The sequence below is a fragment of the Entelurus aequoreus genome, linkage group LG14 (genome assembly GCF_033978785.1).
Source record: "Entelurus aequoreus isolate RoL-2023_Sb linkage group LG14, RoL_Eaeq_v1.1, whole genome shotgun sequence".
NCBI classification, from domain to species: Eukaryota; Metazoa; Chordata; class Actinopteri; order Syngnathiformes; family Syngnathidae; genus Entelurus; species Entelurus aequoreus.
This window is the reverse complement of record NC_084744.1, coordinates 19,596,242-19,620,720: the sequence shown is the minus strand read 5'-3', so window position 1 is coordinate 19,620,720 and position 24,479 is coordinate 19,596,242. Positions and strand designations below refer to the sequence as shown.

General features: G+C 40.9%; 1 protein-coding gene across 2 annotated transcripts in view; it reads right to left on the bottom strand.

The window, feature by feature from the left end:
- The window catches only part of LOC133664495 (glypican-6-like), a 252,654-nt gene extending 230,430 nt beyond the window's left edge, over window positions 1–22,224 (bottom strand). For both annotated transcript variants that reach the window (XM_062069162.1, XM_062069163.1), the window contains exon 1: window positions 21,844–22,224. In XM_062069162.1, the coding sequence (XP_061925146.1) occupies window positions 21,844–21,994 (151 nt within the window). In that variant the 5' untranslated portion in view covers window positions 21,995–22,224. The remainder of the gene's footprint in view (window positions 1–21,843) is intronic.
- Between the last annotated feature and the right edge of the window lie 2,255 nt (window positions 22,225–24,479).

Below are 24,479 nucleotides of genomic sequence, written 5' to 3'. Positions count from 1 at the left end.
TGGCAGCCGGAGTCGCTGTCGTGGCAGCCGGAGTCGCTGTCGTGGCAGCCGGAGTCGCTGTCGTGGCAGCCGGAGTCGCTGTCGTGGCAGCCGGAGTCGCTGTCGTGGCAGCCGGAGTCGCTGTCGTGGCAGCCGGAGTCGCTGTCGTGGCAGCCGGAGTCGCTGTCGTGGCAGCAGGAGTCGCTGTCGTGGCAGCAGGAGTCGCTGTCGTGGCAGCAAGAGTCGCTGTCGTGGCAGCAGGAGTCGCTGTCGTGGCAGCAGGAGTCGCTGTCGTGGCAGCTGGAGTCGCTGTCGTGGCAGCCGGAGTCGCTGGTGCGAGAACCAGTCGTGGTACAGGTGCTGGTGCGAGAACCAGCCGTGGTGCAGGTGCTGGTGCGAGAACCAGTCGTGGTGCAGGTACTGGTGCGAGAACCAGTCGTGGTGCAGGTACTGGTGCGAGAACCAGTCGTGGTGCAGGTACTGGTGCGAGAACCAGTCGTGGTGCAGGTACTGGTGCGAGAACCAGTCGTGGTGCAGGTACTGGTGCGAGAACCAGTCGTGGTGCAGGTACTGGTGCGAGAACCAGTCGTGGTGCAGGTACTGGTGCGGGGACCAGCCGTGGAGCAGGTACTGGTGCGGGGACCAGCCGTGGAGCAGGTACTGGTGCGGGAACCAGCCGAGGTGCCGGTACTGGTGCGGGAACCAGCCGAGGTGCAGGTACTGGTGCGGGAACCAGCCGAGGTGCCGGTACTGGTGTGGGAACCAGCCGAGGTGCAGGTACTGGTGTGGGAACCAGCCGAGGTGCAGGTACTGGTGTGGGAACCAGCCGAGGTGCAGGTACTGGTGTGGGAACCAGCCGAGGTGCAGGTACTGGTGTGAGAACCAGTCGAGGTGCAGGTACTGGTACCTGTGGTGGAGCTGGTGCTAGCCTTAGCCTTGGCGCTAGCTTAGGTGCAGGTGGCCTAGCTGGCGGTTGCGGCTTAGCAGGCCGTCGGACTGGTGGCGGTGGCCGAGCAGGAGGTTGCGGCTTAGCACGCCGTTGTGCCACCCCACTCGCACAGCTCCCAGTACTAGCCCCCCCCTCAAAAAGCGGATCCCAGACGCGCTCCTTGTGGATTGGAACCGTCTTCAAGGGTGGGTGGAGGGAGGTCGGGGGGAGGGCTGAATCCTCTCCTCTAAATTGTCCAAACTGTCTATTGTCACCCCACACTTGAGACTGGGACTGACTAGATTTAGTCCTTAAAAAAATGTCCTGGTAATGTTTTATCTTAGAATTAAAGTCACTTGAAAATGGCTGGCAGGAAGAATTGACATGATGTCTAAAAAAGTCTTTGTCTATGACGTCATCCAAAATGGACGGGACAACGTCATCAAGCGGCGTGTCATCAGGGGGTGCCGGCGGAATGACGTCATCGCTGCAGTCCCAGTGATTGACAGGCCAGTCATAACAGTCTTCGGTAAGGTAGTTGATGAGATTAACAGACCTTTGAAGAGGTGAATCTTGGGCTGAATGTAGCTTGCTGTGTACCGGTGGAGGAGTCTGTGGGAGTGGCGCGTCTTGGCAGCGAAGTGAAGACCTCTTTGGTGGCTTCCGTCTTCGCTGACGCGTCCGGTGGTGCGGAGGTGTGGCGATGTCCTCGGGCCAAACGGAGTGGATTGGGACCAACTCTCCGTTAGGACCCCATATCAGGTCCTGGCGCTCCGAGTGGGAATAGCGGAGAGTCTCCGCCTCCATTGCTCGCAACACCATCCACGCACCTTCGTCCATCTCCTCCGACGTGCTCGTTGCGGGAGAACTTCTTGGTGGCTTCCTACTGTAACGACCTGGTCGCATCGAGGTGCGGTGGTGTTCTCCCAATGATGCAGACGGGCTCGGACACAGCTTGCAGGTAGAAAAATGATTTATTTTCACAAATCAGACAGAAAAAACAAAAACGACTAGCATGGGAGCTAGCAAGCAAAATAATCTAGCATGAGAGCTAGCAGGAAGCAAAGTGGTCGTAACTTGTTGCATGAGAACAAACTAGGAAGCCAGGCAGAGTGCTGCCCGGGCGAAGACTAAATAGCCCTCTGATTAGCGCTCGGGCAACAGGTGCGCGTCCCGAAACGCTAACCAGAGGCAGGTGAGCAAAAATCTGCCGTCATGGCAACAGAAACAAAACACACATGACACTAAACTGTAAACAAACTGATCCGAGCAGCGGATCCTAACAATAATGATGCAATATGTATAGTACTTACAGCTAGCCTAAATAGCATGTTAGCATTGATTAGCTTGCGTTCATGCACTGACCAAAAATGCCTGATTAGCACTCCAACAAGTCAACAACATCAACAAAGCGCACTTTTGTGCATTCACACACAGTATAAAACATTTGGTGGACAGAATGAGACAAAGAAGGAGTGGAAGATTTTACATGTAAACAAACTGTTGCGCCACAGTCCACACTATGGTGAGTTCAAGAACCGCGGAAATTAGTAGGACAAAACGATGTTTGATTGATTGATATATTTTTATTTCAAATATGCATAAAAACAAGAGCAAGCCTGATCCAATACAGTGCTATAGCCTTAACAGCCATTATAACAAAATGAAAAACAATGGAGAATAAAAAACAAAAACAAATGAGCATTGGACTTTCTTTTTCTTTTCTTTTTTTTTCCTTCTTTTTTTTTTACATATTTGAAAATGAGTGAGAAGAAGTTTACACTTATTTAATCCCACCCCTTTTCTTTAAATCATAAATTACTCTGAGCTAGAACTACCTGTTCACTCAATGTACAAACTCAAAGAACTTGTATATACTGTACATACATCATAGATATATACATACATATGCACACTACACACATACATAGCCACATCATTACCACTAGTGATCATGGAAATGGTATGATGCCACCACAACAACACCACTGCCTCAATGGGCAGCCCCACACTCTTCTGTAACACAAACAACCCAATATCAAAGCCCTTCTTCATCTCTGTACCTCTGGAATACCATGTACTTATACTTCTTTTTAAACTGGTTTATGTTTGGACATTGCTTTAACTCATAATTCAAACCATTCCACAATTTCACTCCACAAATTGAAATACAAAAACTTTTAATGGTCGTTCTATAACTAAGCATTTTGAAATTTAAATTCCCCCTTAAATTATAACCGCCCTCTCGTGTGCTGAACAATTTTTGAATGCTTCCTGGGAGTTTATTTATTTTGGCTTTATACCTTATTTGTGCAGTTTGATACACAATAATATCATTAAATTTCAATATTTTTGACTGTAAGAATAGTGAGTGAGTATGGTCCAGATATCCAACCTTGTTGATGATCCGTACAGCTCTTTTCTGAAGTATAGTTATTGAATTCAATGAGCTTTTATAATTATTCCCCCAGACTTCCACACAGTAGGTTAAATATGGTAAAACTAATGAACAGTAAAGAATGTGGAGTGATTTGTGATCCAGAACCTGCTTTGCTTTATTTATTACTGAGATGCTTCTTGACAGCTTAGATTGTACATGTTTTATATGTGATTTCCAGTTAATTTGATCGTCAATTGTAATTCCAAGGAATTTTATTTCAAAAACCCTTTCAATATCCACTCCATCTATTTGTATCTGCACCCTTGTTTCACGTGTCCTCTTTCCAAACAGTATTAACTTAGTCTTAGTCAGGTTTAATGACAATTTATTATAGTCAAACCAAGTTTTTAGTTTACTCATTTCTTCCATAATGACTTCCTGCAACTGATTTAAGTCATCCCCTGTTCACCAAATACTTTCACTACACACAAACATATTAAACAGTGGGCTTTCTAACAATTGGGAAGGTTTGTGTCATGTTTGTCCTCAAACAAAAAACATACTAAAACAAAAAAAAGTCCTATTTTCACTCCTTTTTTTAAAAATGCTCCAGGGAGCCACTAGGGAGGCACTAAAGAGCCGCATACGGCTCGAGAGCTAGTTAAATCCAAAGTTTGAACCCCAAAGTTTTATGTATATATAATTGTATATATATATATATATTTATGTTTTAGTGTTTATGTTTTATGTTAAGTTAGTAAACAGGAATCGAGCTGTTCAGCACAAGCGAGTCGTTTATTAGTGAGGTTATTTTCTGAGCCATTAGCTCATTTACATTAAAAAAAAAATTGTATTAAACATGAATATCGGGAAACAAATTACGCGACGGTGAATTATAACGGCTATGAACAAAACGATGTTCACCAAATACTCTCATCAGTGAAGCATACACACAAACATATTAAACAGTGGGCTTTCTAACAATTGAGAAAGTTTGTGTCATATTTGTCCTCAAACAAAAAACATACTAAAAAAAAATATTTTTCCATTTTTAATAATTTTTTTTTAATGGCTCCAGGGAGCCACTAGGGCAGCACTAAAGAGCTGACCCCCGGTCTAAGGAAAAAAGAAAATCTCATACATCAGTGAATAAATGGCAAAAACTATGAAGAAACAAATGTACTTTAGACAATAAATCTTTAGATATATAAACTTAAATAGTACGGCCATTTTGGAAATATTTACATAAATCTGTCCCGATGACGCTGTTCGACGGGATGCTGAATGAGAAATTATCTCTATGGGCTTTTAAAAGGACAAGCCGCAATGGTGGTAAACCGAGCTAAAACTATCAGAAAGGACACGGCCTATTAGAAGTTTAGCAGAAACAAAGTATAATTCTAACCAGGAGGTAATTCAGCCTATGAAAGCAGGACGAGCAAACACCTGCAGAGCACCAAGTGACCGGTCGCCGTAATTATGTGGGCCCCCCCTGGTGGTTGTGACCCTAAACAACCACGGAGCAAGTTTACGTCAGGATCCGGCCCTGAATGTCGCTGTATATAAGCGCTGACTGCTGACTCTGAAAAGTCATTCGATTTGTGATTGGACGAAAACCGTACCACAGAAGCCTAAAAACGTGGTCGTAAAGCATCAAGGTGACAGCTCCCCCTCCAGATCCATCAGTGCGTGTGACGGACAGGAAGGTCACAGGTGTGCGGTTATACATCACACTGTAATACAGGCCAATCCCAATCACCTCCTCTTCCCTCGGCGGACACTCCCATTTAGCCTTTCTAATCCTCGCCACCCCGTTTCATGATGCTGGAGACCATGGGCACATTACACACTCCAGCGGAGCTCATTTGTCGCCCTTATGCAAGCGGCCAAGGATCACATAATATCAGCGCTCATGTTTCAGTCCAGGCTGAGAGTAAACAGAGCATCGTACCCTAAAGTGGTCTCCGGATTCTTATCTCAAGATGCTGTCTAAGCTTAAGCCGGGGGTCAGCAACCCGCGGCTCTTTGGTGCCGCCCTAGTGGCTTCCTGCAGCATTTTAAAAAAAGGATTGAAAATGGAAAAAGATGGGGAAAAATGTATTTTTTTTTTTTAGTATGTTTTTTGTTTGAGGACAAACACAACACAAACCTTCCCAATTGTTAGAAAGCCCACTGTTTAATATGTTTGTGTGTATGCTTCACTGATGAGAGCATTTGGTGAACATCGTTTTGTCCTACTAATTTTGGTGGTTCTTGAACTCACCATAGTTGTGTGGACTGTGACGCAACAGTTTGTTTACATGTAAAATCTTCCACTCCTTCTTTCTTTGTCTCATTCTGTCCACCAAATGTTTTATACTGTGTGTGAATGCACAAAAGTGTGTTTTGTTGATGTTATTGACTTGTGTGGCGTTCTAATCAGGCAGTGCATGACTGCAAGCTAATCAATGCGAACATACTATTTAGGCTAGCTGTATGTACATATTGCATCATTAAGCCTCATTTGTAGGTATATTTGAGCTCATTTAATATCCTTTACTTTTAACCTCTTTGTATATAATTTAGTTTTGCATGTCTCATGACACTTTATCTGTATGTAATATTGGCTGCATTTCAGATAGTTGTTTGTGTGCCATGTTGTTCCAGACCACAGCAAACATTTCCTAGCTTGCCAAAGATTGTAATAAATCCATTAGAAGAAGACAGCCTGCAGTTTCCTTAAACTTGGACACACACATCTATACCTTTGGCCATTAAAAGCCAGTAATTTCCAGGAGTTATCTCACCCTCTGAGTAGCCTCTGATTTACTAATGGTTTCTAATGTTGTAAAAATGTGTAGAATAAATATTACATTTCAACATTTCTGTCAACGAAGATTTACTTCAGCCTGCAACACATAGTCATTTTGATAGTAGGCTATTATAGACAATTACGTCATGTGTTGCCTTCATTATAAGACTTATGGCTTTTAATAAGCTAACAGGGGTGTCCAAACTTTTTCCACTCAGGGGCCACACACGTTAAAATCATTTTCATAAATATAATATATAGATATTTTAAACATCCTGCATGTCAGCTTTGTGTTATTACCATCAACATTTTACCTTGTTTTCATTATACTACACCTGTTTGCTCTTTTATTCCACTTTTTTTTGTGTGTTTGTGTGAGTGATAGGGCTTTTAGAATCAGCAGCGGGGCCCAATTTGGCCGCCAGGCAGCACTTTGGACACCTCTGGTTTAGAAAATTGACAAACTAAGTACTTCTCTCAGCAAGGGTCTGTGGTTGTTGCCTTGCTCACACACTGAAAAAAATGTCAACACCCGTGAAGTTGTTAGCCTGCTAACCCTGACTCGTTCTGACCCTACAACACCGACTTGAACACGATATAACTTCAATCATTAAATGTGGGTTTTTTTTCGTAGGGCAATCATGCTGAGAGGCGTGGTCGAGCTTTAAATCTTGTTATCAACTTTGAATGTGTTTGCGATGAAGAAAATTCCCACGGACCAAAACCTCCACAGTGCCTAAAAAAACAGTAATGATCAGTCAAACACAGAATACCTTGCCTACGCTAAGCGACGACGTCTTTGCAGGTGCAATCAAAAAAAGTCTTAATTGCAAAAAGAAAAAAGTAAACGCACCTGTAGCAGCGCAACACAACAACGAAGGTTGGAAAAAAAACAAGAAGAAGAAGAACTGTAGGGATGTGTACCGAATTCTGCATTTTTATAGGCACCGTACTACTGGTATTGATTCACCTAAAATCAAACGGTGCCATAATATGAATCCGTTGTGGCTCGTGGCATCATGTCCAGCTGCAATCTAAACAGTTTAAACACTTGACGAGGAAACAAGTACTCAAGCAGCACTCAGAGTGGGAAATGTTCAATGCCAACAAAGCAAGTACCGTATTTTTCAGACTATAAGGCGCACTTAAAATCCTTTCATTTTCTCAAAATGCGCCTAATGTACGGAATAATTTTGGTCGTGCTTACCGACCTCGAAGCTATTTCATTTGGTACATGGTGAAATGATAAGTGTGACCAGTAGATGGCAGTCACACATAAGAGATACATGTAGACTGCAATATGATGGCATGTAGACTGCAATATGACTCAAGTAAACGACACCAAAATTGTATATGTTCCATTGAAAGTACAGAACATTACACACGGCGCTCAAAAATCTATCAAAATGTTTTTAATACGACTTTGGTAAGCTATGAAGCCGCACCGCTTCATAGTGAGACATATTATCTGGCATTTTGTTTCGCAATATTATTCAAAGGCAACTTTTCTTACCTTCTGGTACCTGCTAAACTGTTTATGGGATCTGCATTAGTCCTGCAAATTTGCGCACTTTCGCCTTTGTAGTCCGTGGTGACACCATAATCAATAAGCTTCTACTTTTTCTCTATTTTCTTGTTATGTGACATTCATCCTCCGCTGTTGCCATTTCTAATATAAAGTAGTGTAGAGTTCTTACTTATATCTGTCAGTAAACTCGCCATGAAAGCGCTAAAACATACCGGTGTAGTGAGTTTACATAATTCACCCAAGGAACTTTAGTTATTAGAGAGTTCCGATCGGACGGTTTTTCACGGGACACATTTCCGGCGTTGTTATTGCACGAGTGAGCCACACATTAGGAGATGCTGCTCTGTTATTGATTGAAGTAAAGTCTGAATGTCATTAAAACAGTTAGCGCCATCTTTTGACACTTCTTCCACTCCCGTCCTTGCACGCTACACCGCTACAACAAAGATGATGGCGAAAAGACGCGTCCGTCCCTTGCACGCGCGTTTCAAGCTGGCTACTCTGTAAACAAACCCCGCCCATTCTGCTTTGTGCGTCGCCTGCCTGGAGCGGCTATGACGTAGATTACCGTAGTAACCCGTATATCACTCAAAAGCGCAGATTCCAACCATTGAAATACTTTCTACAGTTCAAGACTTAAGGTCATCTGAAAACGTCACTGCGCATCATATCGGCGGCTACAGTTTCGATGTTAACAATTTTTCAAAGATTATTTATATAGCCCTAAATCAAGAGTGTCTCAAAGGGCTGCACAAGCCACAACGACATCTTCGACTCAGATCCCACATCAGGGCAAGAAAAACTAAACCCAGTGGGATACAATGAGAAACTTTGGAGGGGACCGCAGATGTGGGGACCCCCGCCCCTGGGCGACCGGTGCAATGGACGTCAAGTGGATCTAGAACAGGGGTCACCAACGCGGTGCCCGCGGGCACCAGGTAGCCCGTAAGGACCAGATGAGTAGCCCGCTGGCCTGTTCTAAAAATAGCTCAAATAGCAGCACTTACCAGTAAGCTGCCTCTATTTTTTAAATTGTATTTATTTACTTGCAAGCTGGTCTCGCTTTGCTCGACATTTTTAATTCTAAGAGAGACAAAACTCAAATAGAATTTGAAAATCCAAGAAAATATTTTAAAGACTTGGTCTTCACTAACTGACAAAGAAACCGATAACAGATTTGGTGTCCAGTTCAAAGAGTGACATGATTTATTTAAAAATTTGAGAGTTTACTTTTGTATTTTACATGAGTTATTATTTGTACAAACATGGTGCAAAGTAATTCATGATTTGTTAAAAAATGTTAGTGGATAGCTAGTTAAAATGGGATATTGTGATTTCACAAGATGGTCTTAGAAGTGATCATTTGAAAATGTTCAATTTGAAAAATGTGCACTTAGAGAAAATATAAAAATAAAGTGTTGCATATTTATATTTATCTGTTTCTATATATATACGTATATATATTGTGATAAATCATTTAGATGATCAGTGTTTCCACAAAGATAAATATCATTAATTATTAATAATAACATAGAGTTAAAGGTAAATTGAGCAAATTGGCTATTTCTGGCAATTTATTTAAGTGTGTATCAAACTGGTAGCCCTTCGCATCAATCAGTACCCAAGAAGTAGCTCTTGGTTTCAAAAAGGTTGGTGACCCCTGATCTAGATCATAGCGTCAGAGTCCAGTCCATAGGGGGGCAGCCGGAGATCGTCTTGGGTGGAGACAAGTCAGCAGCGCAGAAACGTCCTCAACTTTTTGCCAAGCTCTGCCTGTCTACTACACTACTGCCATCTAATGTCTTGGAACTGCAACTGCATGCAAAGTCGAATACATAATACTTGCGAATGAGACTCAGAAATGTAATAAGAAAACAATCTTCCGCTCGAGTGCTGCTGGGCGTGAAGGTTGCCCTTTGCCCACATGACCTAAAAGAGTGTGACGGCAGCTCTAAGCCAGACTCCAACGGGGCAGATTAGATGGAGCTACAGGTGCTGGAATATTAACTCCAGTCTCCAAAAACCAAGAAATTCTGGCTGCAGTTCACAAGAATGCACTGTCATCCCTTTGTGGATGCTTCACAATTGGCTTCCACTTTAGGTGGAGTCAAGCACCGCTGCGCTTTGTGCGGGTGAGAAGCAGGCAGGTTGCACGCCTCAAGGACAACGACCATCCTGTGTTAATTTGCTGAGGCGCCCATAACGCTTCGCCTCTTATGGACTCTGATCAAACAATGTATATGCGGGAGGACATCATCGGTAGATGAGAGATAAAAATGTTCACTCATTCCGCCCGAGATTGGTTGTGATGTCAGGGACGCGCATCGGAGAGGTGCAAGTCAGTTAGTTATTCAAAGCATCAGTGAACAGGTGGGCTTTTCATCAAGTATGCAAGCCTGACTTCCTGGCAGCCTGAAGTCACGTCCCAGCTGAGATCCTACATACGTTCTTGTATATTTACATACGGCAGAAGGAGGAAAACGTTGATTTGAGCTGTTTGGATTCATCAACGGCCGAGTTTTTTGGGGGGGAAAAAAGTAGAAATATTGCATTTTCAGCTCAATAGTTTTCAGATGTTGATTATTGCACAACATTGTGTTCTTTTCTGATAAACCTTCATAACTCAACTGCATGTCATACACTGACAAGCCTTAACATTAGGGTAGGGTTGTACGGTATACCGGTATTAGTATAGTACCGCGATACTAATGAATCATATTCGGTACTATACCGCCTCTGAAAAGTATTGGTCCCCCACCCCCGCCATGCCCCCGTCGTCACGTCGTGTCATTGCTGGTTTATGAGCAGACGAGCATGTTCGGCAGCGCACAATCACGGAGTACTTACAAGCAGACACAGTGTGTGGACAGAAAAGGGAGAACGGACGCATTTTGGCTTGATAACTAACGATAAAGGTGAAGTTATAACACTGAAACACCCTCAGGAAGAGGTGCTTTAAGACATGGCTAGCTAGCTAGCGGCTAAAGTCCAGCCCCAGTCGGCAGTGTTTTAGCTACTTCTAAATCACTAATCCTCGCCTCCATGGCGACAAATAAAGTAAAGTTTCTTACAAGTATCATCCCTGCAGGACGAGGAATAGCTAAACATGCTTCACTACACACTGTCAAAATGTAAACAAACGCCATTGGTGGATCTACACCTAACATCCACTGTAATGATACCAAGTACAGTAGCGTATCTAGTCAATACTACTATGATTACGTCGATATTTTTTGGCATCACAACATCTTCTTTAGTTTAAAAAAAATGTATATTATGTTTTTAAACTCAGGAAGTATGTCCCTGGACACATGAAGACTTTGAATATGACCAATGTATGATCCTGTAACTACTTGGTATCGGATTGATACCCAAATTTGTGATATCATCCAAAACTATAGCATCCAAACAACAGAAGAATAAGTGATTATTACATTTTAACAGAAGTGTAGATAGAACATGTTAAAAGAGAAAGTAAGCAGATATTAACAGTAAATGAACAAGTAGATTAATAATTCATTTTCTACCGCTTGTCCTTAATAATGTTGACGAAATAATAGAATGGAAAATGACAATATGTTACTGCATATGTCAGCAGCTAAATTAGGAGCATTTGTTTGTTTATTTACTAATAAAAGACAAGTTGCCTGGTATGTTCAATATTTTATTTAAGGACAAACTTGCAGTAAGAAACATATGTTTAATGTACCTTAAGATTTTTTTTTAAAATAAAGCCAATAATGCAACTTTTTGTGGTCCCCTTTATTTAGAAAAGTACCGAAAAGTATCGAAATAATTTTGGTACTGGTTTCACGACAACACTACATTAGGTACAGAAACACAATGAAGGAAACAATCCCAAATATTTCCTGGTATTAAAAAAACCCCACGTTGGTTGGGTTGCTATGGAATATTTTTGATTAATTGTAATTGAACATGATTTGTTTTAAATCTATTGAGATATTTGAGCAAAGAAAGAAAAACCAAGTATGACTTCAAAATGTTTGTATGCGGTTAGACAAATGAAGGACTTTTAAGGCTCGAAAAAACATGTGATATCTCAATGCATTGTGGGGGCTGGGTAGCCATTGTTGATGTTTACATGGCTGTAGTCAACCAGCGGTATTGTGTGAGAGAGCTTCATTACTTTGCAAAGGCAGCAGTTTGGATGCAGGTGTACCAAATGTTGTGTCCATAGAGTGCAGTTATGCTGTTCAAGCAAACATGTCCCATGTCGGACATAATTTAAAACAACCCATGTTATGTCTCAACCCCTCGTCCGGTCCGGCTTGGCTTACAAAAAAAATCCTCCCTCGTGAGACACTCGTGCTGATGCAGGATGAAACGCTCGGTTACGGTGGCTCTTGCCAGCATTTTCCGACGAAACCATCACTTCTTCTGCAAACTCACCTTTACGCTTAATCGCTGAGAGTTGAATTCCCCGGCAACACAGCTGCGTTCTGTTTGGACGCGTGACCGAGGTTCCCCCTACTGCAAAGTCAGCAGCTGGTTTTTTTTATGTTTAGTCGTGCCAACTATTGCAACTAGGGATGTCCGATAATGGCTTTTTGCCGATATCCGATATTCCGATATTGTCCAACTCTTTAATTACCGATACCGATATCAACCGATACCGATATCAACCGATATATGCAGTCGTGGAATTAACACATTATTATGCCTAATTTGGACAACCAGGTATGGTGAAGATAAGGTACTTTTTAAAAAAAATTAGTAAAATAAGATAAATAAATTAAAAACATTTTCTTGAATAAAAAAGAAAGTACAACAATATAAAAACAGTTACATAGAAACTAGTAATGAATGAAAATTAGTAAAATTAACTGTTAAAGGTTAGTACTATTAGTGGACCAGCAGCACGCACAATCATGTGTGCTTACGGACTGTATCCCTTGCAGGCTGTATTGATATATATTGATATATAATGTAGGAACCAGAATATTAATAACAGAAAGAAACAACCCTTTTGTGTGAATGAGTGTAAATGGGGGAGGGAGGTTTTTTGGGTTGGTGCACTAATTGTAAGTGTATCTTGTGTTTTTTATGTTGATTTAATTAAAAAAAAAAAAAAAAAAAAAAACGATACCGATAAAAAAAAACGATATTGATAATTTCCGATATTACGTTTTAACGCATATATCGGCCGATAATATCGGCAGGTATCGGACATCTCTAATTGCAACAATTGGAAAGTGGTCATATATGCTACATAATCTGAATTTTGAGCATTCCCACGTTCACATTTAAGTGTTCTATGAAGAATTTAGCAGGACATGTGTACAAAAAGTACCACGATATGTTCCTCTGAGTGATTGGGACGAGGGCACATTATTTTAGCGAAACACAATGTTTAAGTGAACAAAAATCACAACATCACTTCATTTCTGTTTGTTTCCTTGTTTTTGTATTTACTTCCCGTCAGTGCTCTTATTTTGTTCCATTTCCTGTTTGTTCCGCGGAGCACAGTTTTTTCCTCACCTGCCGTTGATTGGCAGCCGGTCCACACCGGCTGCCAATCAGTATATGTTCTATTTATACCTTGTCTCGAATCCTGTTAGGAACTCGCATGGCTGCAGTTTTTGAGACCCCAAGATGCAGGAACCAGGAGCCGATGAACAGGTAAGATGATTTTAATTATCATCAACAAAGGAGAATGCAGTCTTGCATGAAACAGTTCCAAACATAAAGTGATCTTCAAGCCCTGGTTCCTGCATCTTGGGGTCTCAAAAATTGCAGCCATGCGAGTTCCTAACAGGATCTTCGAGCCTGCTGTAGGCTGGGACCGCACAAACCCGGCTTTTAACCCTTGTGTGGTGTTCATATTGTTGTTACTCAGCCAGTGTTTGTGGGTCTGATGGACCCGTTGCATTTTGTGGCTTTTAAAGCCTCACAATCAAACACTTTTATGTTAAAATACTGACTTATCCCTAAAAACATCTGTAATGAAGTGCTTGAAGAGGCTGGTAAAGGAATACATTGTCTCCAGACTTCCCCCCACATTCGACCCATACCAGTTTGCTTATTGCCCTAACCGCTCCACAGAGGACGCCATCTCCTCTGCACTCCACCTGAGCTTAGCACATCTGGAAGGAAAGGACACACACGTGCGGATGTTTTTTCTGGACTTCAACTCGGCATTCAACACCATCATCCCGCAGCACTTGGTGAGCAAACTGGCCACCCTTGGATTCAGTACCCCCCTATGCAACTGGCTGCTTGACTTCCTCACAGACAGACCCCAATCTGTGAGAGTGGGCAACAACACCTCCAGTGCCATCTCCCTGAGCACCGGCTCCCCCCAGGGCTGCGTCCTGAGTCCGCTGCTGTTCACGTTGATGACCCATGACTGCTGCGCCAGGTCCTCTACTAACCACATTATGAAGTATGCGGACAACACTTCAGTAGTGGGCCTCATCCGTGACAACAACGACATGGACTACAAGGAGGAGGTGAAACATCTGGTTGACTGGTGCAGAACCAACAACCTGGTCCTGAACGTCGACAAGACCAAGGAGATCATTGTCGACTTCAGGAAGCACCAGTCCAGCCACGCTCCACTCTACATCAACGGCGCAGCGGTGGAGATGGTAAGCAGCACCAAGTTCCTGGGGGTGCAGATAACTGACAATATAACCTGGTCCCTACACACCGGAGCTCTTGTAAAAAGAGCTCAGCAGCGCATGCACTTTTTGCGTCGGATGAAAAGAGCACAGCTCCCTCCCCCCATTCTCAGAACATTCTACAGAGGCACTATAGAGAGCCTGCTGACCAATTGCATCTCTGTCTGGACTGGAGCCTGCAATGCCTCAGACTGGAAGTCTCTCCAGAGAGTGGTGAGGACGGCGGAAAAGATCATCAGGACTCCTCTTCCTCCTATCCAGGAGATCGCAAAAAGCCGCTGCCTGACCAGGGCTCAGAAAATCTGCAGAGACTCCTCCCACCCCCACCAAGGACTGTTTTCACTGCTGGACTCTAGAAAGAGGTCCGCAGCCTCTGTAGCAGAACCTCCAGGTTCTGTAACAGCTTCTTCCCTCAGGCCGTAAGACTCTTGAACGCATCATAATAATCCCCTCAATTCCCCCCAAAAATGGATGAACTCGCTGGAATATAAAGACAATATAACATACATCCATAAACGTGGATGCATATGCAAAAGTGCAATATATTTATCTGTACAGTAATATATTTATTTATATCTGCACCTTATTGCTTTTTTATCCTGCACTGCCAACCAGCTAATGCAACGAAATGTCGTTCTTATCTGTACTGTAAAGTTCAAATTTGAACGACAATAAAAAGTAAGTCTAAGTCTAAGTCTAAGACCCACAAACACTGGCTGAGTAACAACAATATGAACGTTGGATGGAAATTTCTCTGCCAGTTTCTGCATCCCACAGGGATTCTTCTTTTGTGTTTCTGCACCTGCGGTTCCCACACAAGGTTGCAACATTGTTTGTCAACACTGTCTGCGCTCATTTTGTCGCACATTTGACCCTCTGATGTTCTGTGTACCTACACTCTGTCCTCCCCGTCTAGGCCTGCTGTGTGTGTGTGTGTGTGTGTGTGTGTGTGTGTGTGTGTGTGTGTGTGTGTGTGTGTGTGTGTGTGTGTGTGTGTGTGTGTGTGTGTGTGTGTGTGTGTGTGTGTGTGTGTGTGTGTGTGTGTGTGTGAATGTGTGTGTGTGTGTGTGCGTGCGTGCGTGCGTGCGTGCGTGTGTGTGTGGGCGTGTGATACACAAAACATCAATTTCCACACTTCTATTAGCCCCGGGTCCAGTGGACCCCAGACATCTTATATGTAATAGAAATGTGTAGGGGGGGTGTATGGTGTGTGTTCATTAAATATGTATTGTGATGTATGTTCTTCACAGAAAATGAGCCAAAGCCAGTGAGTCTCAGTTTGAAAAATTCATTAATTGTATCATTTTTCTTTTAATACAAATCGAAAACGGGTCCCACAGACCCAAACACCACACAAGGGTTAAGTCTTCCACGAATTGTGCGGTCCAGAACGTCGGCTGTGCATTGCCGACAAGGGTTCTTGCAAGGTCACAACAATCTGGCTCGAAGATCCTGTTAGGAACTCGCATGGCTGCAGTTTTTGAGACCCCAAGATGCAGGAACCAGGGCTCGAAGATCACTTTATGTTTGGAACTATTTCATGGTTTCTGTCAAAAACTGCAGCCATGCGAGTTTCTAACAGGATTCGAGACAGGGCATAAATAGAACATATGCTGATTGGCAGCCGGTCCACACCGGCTGCCAATCAACGGCAGGTGAGGAAAAAACAGTGCTCCTCGGAACAAACAGGAAATGGAACAAACTAAGAGCACTGACGGGAAGTAAATACAAAAACAAGGAAACAAACAGAAATTAAGTGACAGATCGTCACACAATAGTCACCATATTTTTCGGACTATAAGGCGCACTTAAAATCCTTTCATTTTCTCGAAAATCGACAGTGCGCCTTATAACCCGGTGCGCCTAATGTACGGCATAAGTCTGGTTGTGGTTACCGACCTCGAAGCAATGTTAGGCGGTACATGGTGTAATGATAAGTGCACCCAGTAGATGGCAGTCATACATAAGAGATACGTGTAAAGTGCAAGACGACGCCAGTAAACAACACCAAAACTTGAAATGTTCCATTGAGAATATAGAACATTACTCACGGCGCTCAAAAATCTGTCAAAATGTTTTTAGTACGACTTCGGTAAGCTATGAAGCCGCACCGCTTGATGGATTGTCGGTGCATTAAACATACAAGTATTATTATGATGCGTGTATAAGGACAGCAAAATGGTACCTATTAGCAGACATATACTATATATTATGCAAAACCAACTTTTCTTACCTTCTGGTACCTGTTTGAAGTGTATTTGGGATCTGCATAAATCCTGAAAATGCATGCGAGTCCAGTCCGCCTTTGTAGTCCGTGGCGACACCGTAGTCATAAGCTTATTCTTTTTCTATACCTTCTTATGTGACATTCATATTCCGCTTTTGCCATTTCTAATATAATGTAGCGTAAAGTTCTTACTTAAATCCGTCAGTAGACTCGCTATCAAAGCGCTGAAAACTGTAGTGAGTTTACATAATTCACACACGGAACTTTAGTTATTAGAGGGTTCCGGTAGACGTTTTTTCACGTTGATGTTGCATTATTGAGCCACGGATGAGAAAATGCTGCTCCGTTATTGGGCCTCATCTACTAAGATACCCAAAACACATGGTAAAAGTTTAAATTATGCTCCCGACAGTCACCGTGGAAACACTCATGCTTCAACCTGCGGTGTTTAGCAATGTTGTGGAACATGCCACACACAACCATATTATGCACCATTTTTTTCTGGGAAATACAGAAGTTCCTCCAGTGCGATCTACAGCAAAACCTACTTTTTACCATGCAAAAAGGTACACCCTGCAGACACGAAAAAAATGCAGTGTTGCAAGAGTTTTTTTCCACATAGATATAGATGTATTGATTTATTTTGATATCTGCTGGTTTCAAATCAACCCTTAAGTCATCCAGCAGCTTCACAATGACACTGCTAGATAAAAGACATGTCTCTACTCACTGTTACAGCCTTATTCCAAAATGAAATAAAATCTTTTTTGTACTCATTCCAAATTCTACACACAATACCCAGTCATGACAATGTGAAAAGAAAATGTTCAAGGACATGTTTGCAAATGTATTAAAAATAAAAAACTAAGAAATCACATGTACATAAGTATTCACAGCCTTTGCCATGAAGCTCAAAAGTGAGCTTAGGGGACAGCCTGTTTCAACTGATCATCCTTGAGATGTTTCCACAGCCTAATTGGAGTCCACCAGTGGTAAATTCAGTTAATTGGACAGGATTTGGAAAGGCACACACCTGTCTATATAGAAGTTCCCACACTTGACAGTGCATGGCAGAGCACAAACCAAAAATGAAGTCAAAACAATTGTCCGCAGACCTCCGAGACAGGATTGTCAGGGAGGTGAGCAAGAACCCGATGGTCACGCTGTCAGAGCTACAGTATTTCTCTTTTGTGTCTTGGGCATGACGTTAAAGTGCATCCGGCAGTGGAGGCTCCTCTATGGGGTCTTGGGGTACTAGAAGGTTAACCCCTTTACTACTGTTACCCCAGGTGGCCCAAGGCAAAGGCCTAGTACCTGACTTCCCCCTAGCCAGGGATACGGGGAAGACCTCAACGGCGGAGCAGGCGGAAGACAGTAGATGTAAGGTAGATAAAGGCTGCAGCAGAAAAGGGTCCCCAGTCGTCTTGGACTCCATGCCACTGGACCCTGACCCGGATCTGTCAAGGATCGTGTGGTGACTTTCTGTGCACCAGTCTCCCCACGTCAAACTAAGTCACGCACAGGCATCCTCCATAAAAGGGATACACCCCATCAGGAGGATCGTCATACTCGCTTCGAGTGACCGCCGATGATGATTTCTCTTTGGAGAGATGAGAACTTTCCAGACAACTAACTCTGCAGCAATCCACCAATCAGGCTTGTATGGTAGAGTGGCCAGACGGAAGCCATTCCTTCAAAAAAGTTTGCCAAAATGCCACTGAAAGACTCTCAAGACCATAAGAAACAAAATTCTCTGGTCTGGTGAGACAAAGATTGAACTCTTCAGCATGAATGCCAGGCATCACGTTTAGAGGGAACCATCAACAAATTATTGAGCAAAAAAGTTAAAGTTAAAGTTAAAATACCACTGATAGTCACACACACACACTAGGTGTGGTGAAATTACCCTCTGCATTTACCCATCCCCTTGTTCCACCCCCTGAGAGGTGAAGGGAGCAGTGAGCTGCAGCGGTGGCCACGCTCGGGATTAATTTGGCGATTTAGCCCCCAATTCCAACCCTTGAGGCTGAGTGCCAAGCAGGGAGGTAATGGGTCCCATTGTTATAGTCTTTGGTATGACTCGGCCGGGGTTTGAGCTCACGACCTACCGATCTCAGGGCGGACACTCTAACCACAAGGCCACTGAGACGGGCTGTGGAAACTTTTGTAAATGTTTTTGTTTTTTATTTGTAATAAATTTGCAAAAAAATTAACAAATATTTTCACATTGTCATGGGGGTATTGTGTGTAGAATGTTGAGTAAAAAAAAAGAATGTATTCCATTTTAAAATAGGACTGTAACATAACAAAACGTGGACAAAGTGATAATTTCCGGATGCACAGCATCACCTCAGCGCTGCTTAACACGTGGAGCTAAACAAAGTTCACAACATGAAGCCATTATTCCATGTCGATTTGTTTTCTTTAGGACACGGAAATTCCTGTAAGTCCCTTTTTTAAAACATGCATCCTTACAGCAATTGCTGTGCAAACATGGATTTCCGAAACTAAAACTTTATAATAACAGTCATTTGCGGTGTGGTGGTATGAAATATGTTGCAGTGAAACCTTTTTTTTGTTGCTCCTGTACAAAAAACAACAACACGGAAATGATTCACATGCAGTGTGTATTTGTTGTATTACATGCAAAGTCACAAGTACACACGACAGAGACAGTCAAACTATTTATACATCCTAAACTGTTATCTTCAAGTCTGGCAAAAAGACAAACACATGCAGCGTATAACCCTTTCTTTCAGTTTATCAGTCAGCTATATGGAGTATAATTGGCCGTGACACGCACTTCAATTGTGTTTTATGGGATTTTTAACCATGTGGAAAGAGTCCCTTGTGGTCAGACACACTTAACTGAGTGGAAGCTGCACTTCCACCTCAATGTGGCTGAATGTTGGCTATAGGAGTGGAGTTAATCTGCTTAGCTGACCATTCATTATCATTATCTGTGCATGCTTTTTGCACGCCAGCTAACCGCTGCAGCCTAACTTCCTGCCGTGAGGGACTCTTCACATGGGATTAAATATTGTTATCATCATGTAGAGCAGCGCATACATAATTAACTGGCATGCTTTATTCAAAGACATGAAGATGGAGATGTTGACCTCTAACATATACAAGTGAGTATTAAGGACATAAATAAATATAGCATGAATGGTAAATTTGCAAGAAAGAAAAGTTAATAAAATAGTCACACGTTTTTGTTTTTTTTTAATTGGAATTTTGTAAGATTAAGTCACAATTTTGATGTATTGCTGCCAAAATTCCTACACAAACTTTTATTATAATACAGTACAATATTTTAAATATATTGTAAAACTGTAAAATTATGACTTTTTTCATAAGCCAGGGAACAAGTTTATCCATATAATTAAGTTTTTCTCAAAATGATTCTTGTAATATTGAGCCACATTTCGACTTCTATCTCATGAATTAACAAACCACGAGATTTATGTACAATTAAAAAACGTTTTTCTCTCCTCGTGGCAGCTATACTCATGAAACATTTTTCCTTTTTAAAAAATGTGGATTATTTGTTCAAAATTGTGCAATTTTATTCATTTACATCAGTGGTCCCCAAACTACGGCTTGCTGGCCGAATACGGCCCGCCAGCGTCAAAAAAACGGCCCGCGGGAAGTCACAAGTTAAAAGAAAGAAAGAAACCAACAATAATATATATATATATATATATATATATATATATATATATATATATATATTTTTTTTTTATTTTATTTTATTTTTTTAATCTGTCCATTGAAAACAATTTTCTACCGCTTGTTACTCTTGGTGTCTCCTAGCCGCTCAGGCAAATCAAATTGTCTAAAAATGCATTTTCTCATCGATAACGTGACATCATATATACATATAAACAGTATACATACATACACACACATATATATATATATATATATATATATATATATATATATATATATATATATATATATATATATATAGCCCGGCCCCTGGCCAAATCGTTTTAACCCAATGCACCCCCAGAGTCAAAAAGTTTGGGGACCCCTGATTTACATGTTCTATAATACTTTTTTTTTAATACTCAAAAAGATGTTTAACTCAAAATGGTATCATTTTATTCACATATTTTTTACTTTATTCCTCATCCTATTTGATATAGTTCTACAAGTCTATTCATATATTGCATGTTTATGCTTGTAAAATGAAGACTTTTTTTTGTATTGCACTACAACTTTATTTCATAGAACTTGTACAATTTTTGTCTTTTCATCACCTTTTTTCCAAGTGGATTTAATACGAATTTAATTAGACAATTTTTTATTTTATTTGTATTTATTTTTTTGTCCCTAATAATAATTTAAAAAAAAGCTGACCAAAATACATGTACTCTAGAGCAGTGGTTCTCAAATGGGGTATGCGTACCCCTGGGGGTACTTGAAGGTATGCCAAGGGGTACGTGAGATTTTTTTTTAAATATTCTAAAAATAGCAACAATTCAAAAATCCTTTATAAATATATTTATTGAATAATACTTCAACAAAATATGAATGTAAGTTCATAAACTGAACATCAAATCAAGTAGGCTATTCCATTCATTATCATAATAAACCCAGAGTTTCCCCCATGCCATGATGGTTTGACCGTCACTAAAATGTCTGTCAAAAAGAACTGTGAAAAGAAATGCAACAATGCAATATTCAATGTTGACAGCTAGATTTTTTTTGGACATGTTCCATAAATATTGATGTTAAAGATTTATTTTTTTGTGAAGAAATGTTTAGAATTAAGTTCATGAATCCAGATGGATCTCTATTACTATCTCCAAAGAGGGCACTTTAAGTTGATGATTACTTCTATGTGTAGAAATCTTTATTTATAATTGAATCACTTGTTTATTTTTCAACAAGTTTTTAGTTATTTTTATATATTTTTTTCCAAATAGTTCATGAAAGACCACTACAAATGAGCAATATTTTGCACTGTTATACAATTTAATGAATCAGAAACTGATGACATAGTGCTGTATTTAACTTCTTTATCTCTTTTTTTCAACCAAAAATGCTTTGCTCTGATTAGGGGGTACTTGAATTAAAAAAAATGTTCACAGCGGGTACATCACTGAAAAAAGGTTGAGAACCACTGCTCTAGAGGGTTCTTTTTCCACATACTCTGCATTTCTGACATAGTTTCTGATATGTGTTATATCTTTACTTCTTTAGCTTAATTGTTACTTGTTTTTCTTTTTTTGTAATGCACTTGCTAATTTAACAAGTGGTTATTTAATCCCCACAGGAAAATTAAAACCCATACACAAGCATGACATCATATTTGATGTTAGAGGTTATATGCATTAAAAAGGCAGGTGGCAGCTTACCTGAGATCTCCTGCAGGGGAACATGCACGAAGCTGAAGCCCTTGGCTGCACAAACCTCCCTCACTTCGCTGCAATTCCTCGCTTTCAATTCTGCTTTGGCTGCGATGCACAGCGCGGAAAAAGTGCAAACCAGAGTCTCCAGTCTGAGCATGGTGGACTTGGAAGAATATCCTGCAGTGTTTAAAAAAATCAACAACACCCGTGCAAGGGGATCCACCTGCACTTGACGACTTGGACCTTTTACTCAATCAGTGCCGGGCTGCACATTTCCCAGAGGAGGACCAAAAGCAGAGGGTGATTCATTAAGAGCCCCCCCATGCACCGCATGAGGTGCTGCATGGATCCGGAGAAGAGTGCCTTTATAGTCCCTGCTGTTCTCTGTCAACTTGCAGGCAGAGCCCGGCGTGCTGCGTTCAAGTGCAAGCAAGCGCTGGTGTGAGGAGGAGAGAGAGACTGTGAGCACATTTGATGTTCCCGCAATGCAAAGCAGCAGCACACAAAATGTGGACTGGAATGAAGCTTCGTGCATTTTTGTGCAGTGGAAACAAGTGGCGCCAAAGTGGAGGGGACCAAAACTCAAATGAGTCTTCAAACTCCATAAGATAGCTTTTGTTTGTTCGTATGAATGCGGAGAGACAAGCATTCACGTTAAATGTTGTGCAAATACTGAGAAAACATATTTCCTAACAAGGATACAACAGAGTGTCAATGTTGGTAAACACAGTGGAACCTCTATTCACGTACTTAATTGGTTCTTGAACGTGGTTTGTAAACTGAAAAGTGTGTATAGTGAAGCAGAGTTCCCCATAAGAAACAATGTAAACATGAATAATTGTTTCCAGTCTTGACCAAAAAGTCCCTATTTTAGTTTAAAAGAAAAGAAAAAAAGGAAGACACTATTATATACAGTATGTACAGTCACGATCAAAAGTTTACATACACTTGTAAAGAACATAATGTCATGGCTGTCTTGAGTTTCCAATAATTTCTACAACTTTTATTTTTTTTGTGATAGAGTGATTGGAGCACATACTTGTTGGTCACAAAAAAACATTCATGAAGTTTGGTTTTTTAAAGAATTTATTATGGGTCTACTGAAAATATGACCATATCTGCTGGGTCAAAAGTATACATACAGCAATGTTAATATTTGGCTACATGTCCCTTGGCCAGTTTCACTGCAATTAGGCGCTCTATCACAAAAAAATAAGAGTTGTAGAAATGATTGGAAACTCAAGACAGCCATGACATTATGTATATACATATATATATATATATATATATATATATATATATATATATATATATATATATATATATATATATATATATATATATATATACCGGTGTGTATATATATATATATATATATATATATATATATATATATATATATATATATTTATATATTTATATATGTATATGTTTATATATATCCATCCATTTTCTACCGCGTATTCCCTTCGGGGTCGCGGGGGGCGCTGGAGCCTATCTCAGCTACAATCGGGCGGAAGGCGGGGTACACCCTGGACAAGTCGCCACATCATCACAGGGCCAACACAGATAGACAGACAACATTCACACTCACATTCACACACTAGGGCCAATTTAGTGTTGCCAATCAACCTATCCCCAGGTGCATGTCTTTGGAGGTGGGAGGAAGCCGGAGTACCCGGAGGGAACCCACGCAGTCACGGGGAGAACATGCAAACTCCACACAGAAAGATCCCGAGCCTGGGATTGAACTCACGACTACTCAGGACCTTCGTATTGTGAGGCAGACGCACTAACCCCTCTCCTACCGTGCTGCCTGTATGTATATATATATATATATATATATATATATATATATATATATATATATATATATATATATATATATATATATATATATGTATATGTGTATATATATATATGCTGCCTGTATATATATGTATATATATATATATATATATATATATATATATATATATATATATATATATATATATATATATATATGTTGCCTGTATATATATATTTAGTGTATATATACATATATATATATATATATATATATATATATATATATATATATATATATATATATATATATATATATATATATATATATATATATATATATATATATATATATATATATATATATATATATATATATATATATATACAGGCAGCACGGTGGCAGAGGGGTTAGTGCGTCTGCCTCACAATACGAAGGTCCTGAGTAGTCGTGAGTTCAATCCCGGCTCGGGATCTTTCTGTGTGGAGTTTGCATGTCCTCCCCGTGACTGCGTGGGTTCCCTCCGGGTACTCCGGCTTCTTCCAACCTCCAAAGACATGCACCTGGGGATAGGTTGATTGGCAACATGAAATTGGCCCTAGTTTGTGAATGTGAGTGTGAATGTTGTCTGTCTATCTGTGTTGGCCCTGTGATGAGGTGGCGACTTGTCCAGGGTGTACCCTGCCTTCCGCCCGATTGTAGCTGAGATAGGCTCCAGCGACCCCGAAGTGAATAAGCGGTAGTAAATGGATGGATGGGATATATATATACAGGTATATATATATATATATATATATATATATATATATATATATATATATATATATATATATATATATATATATATATATAT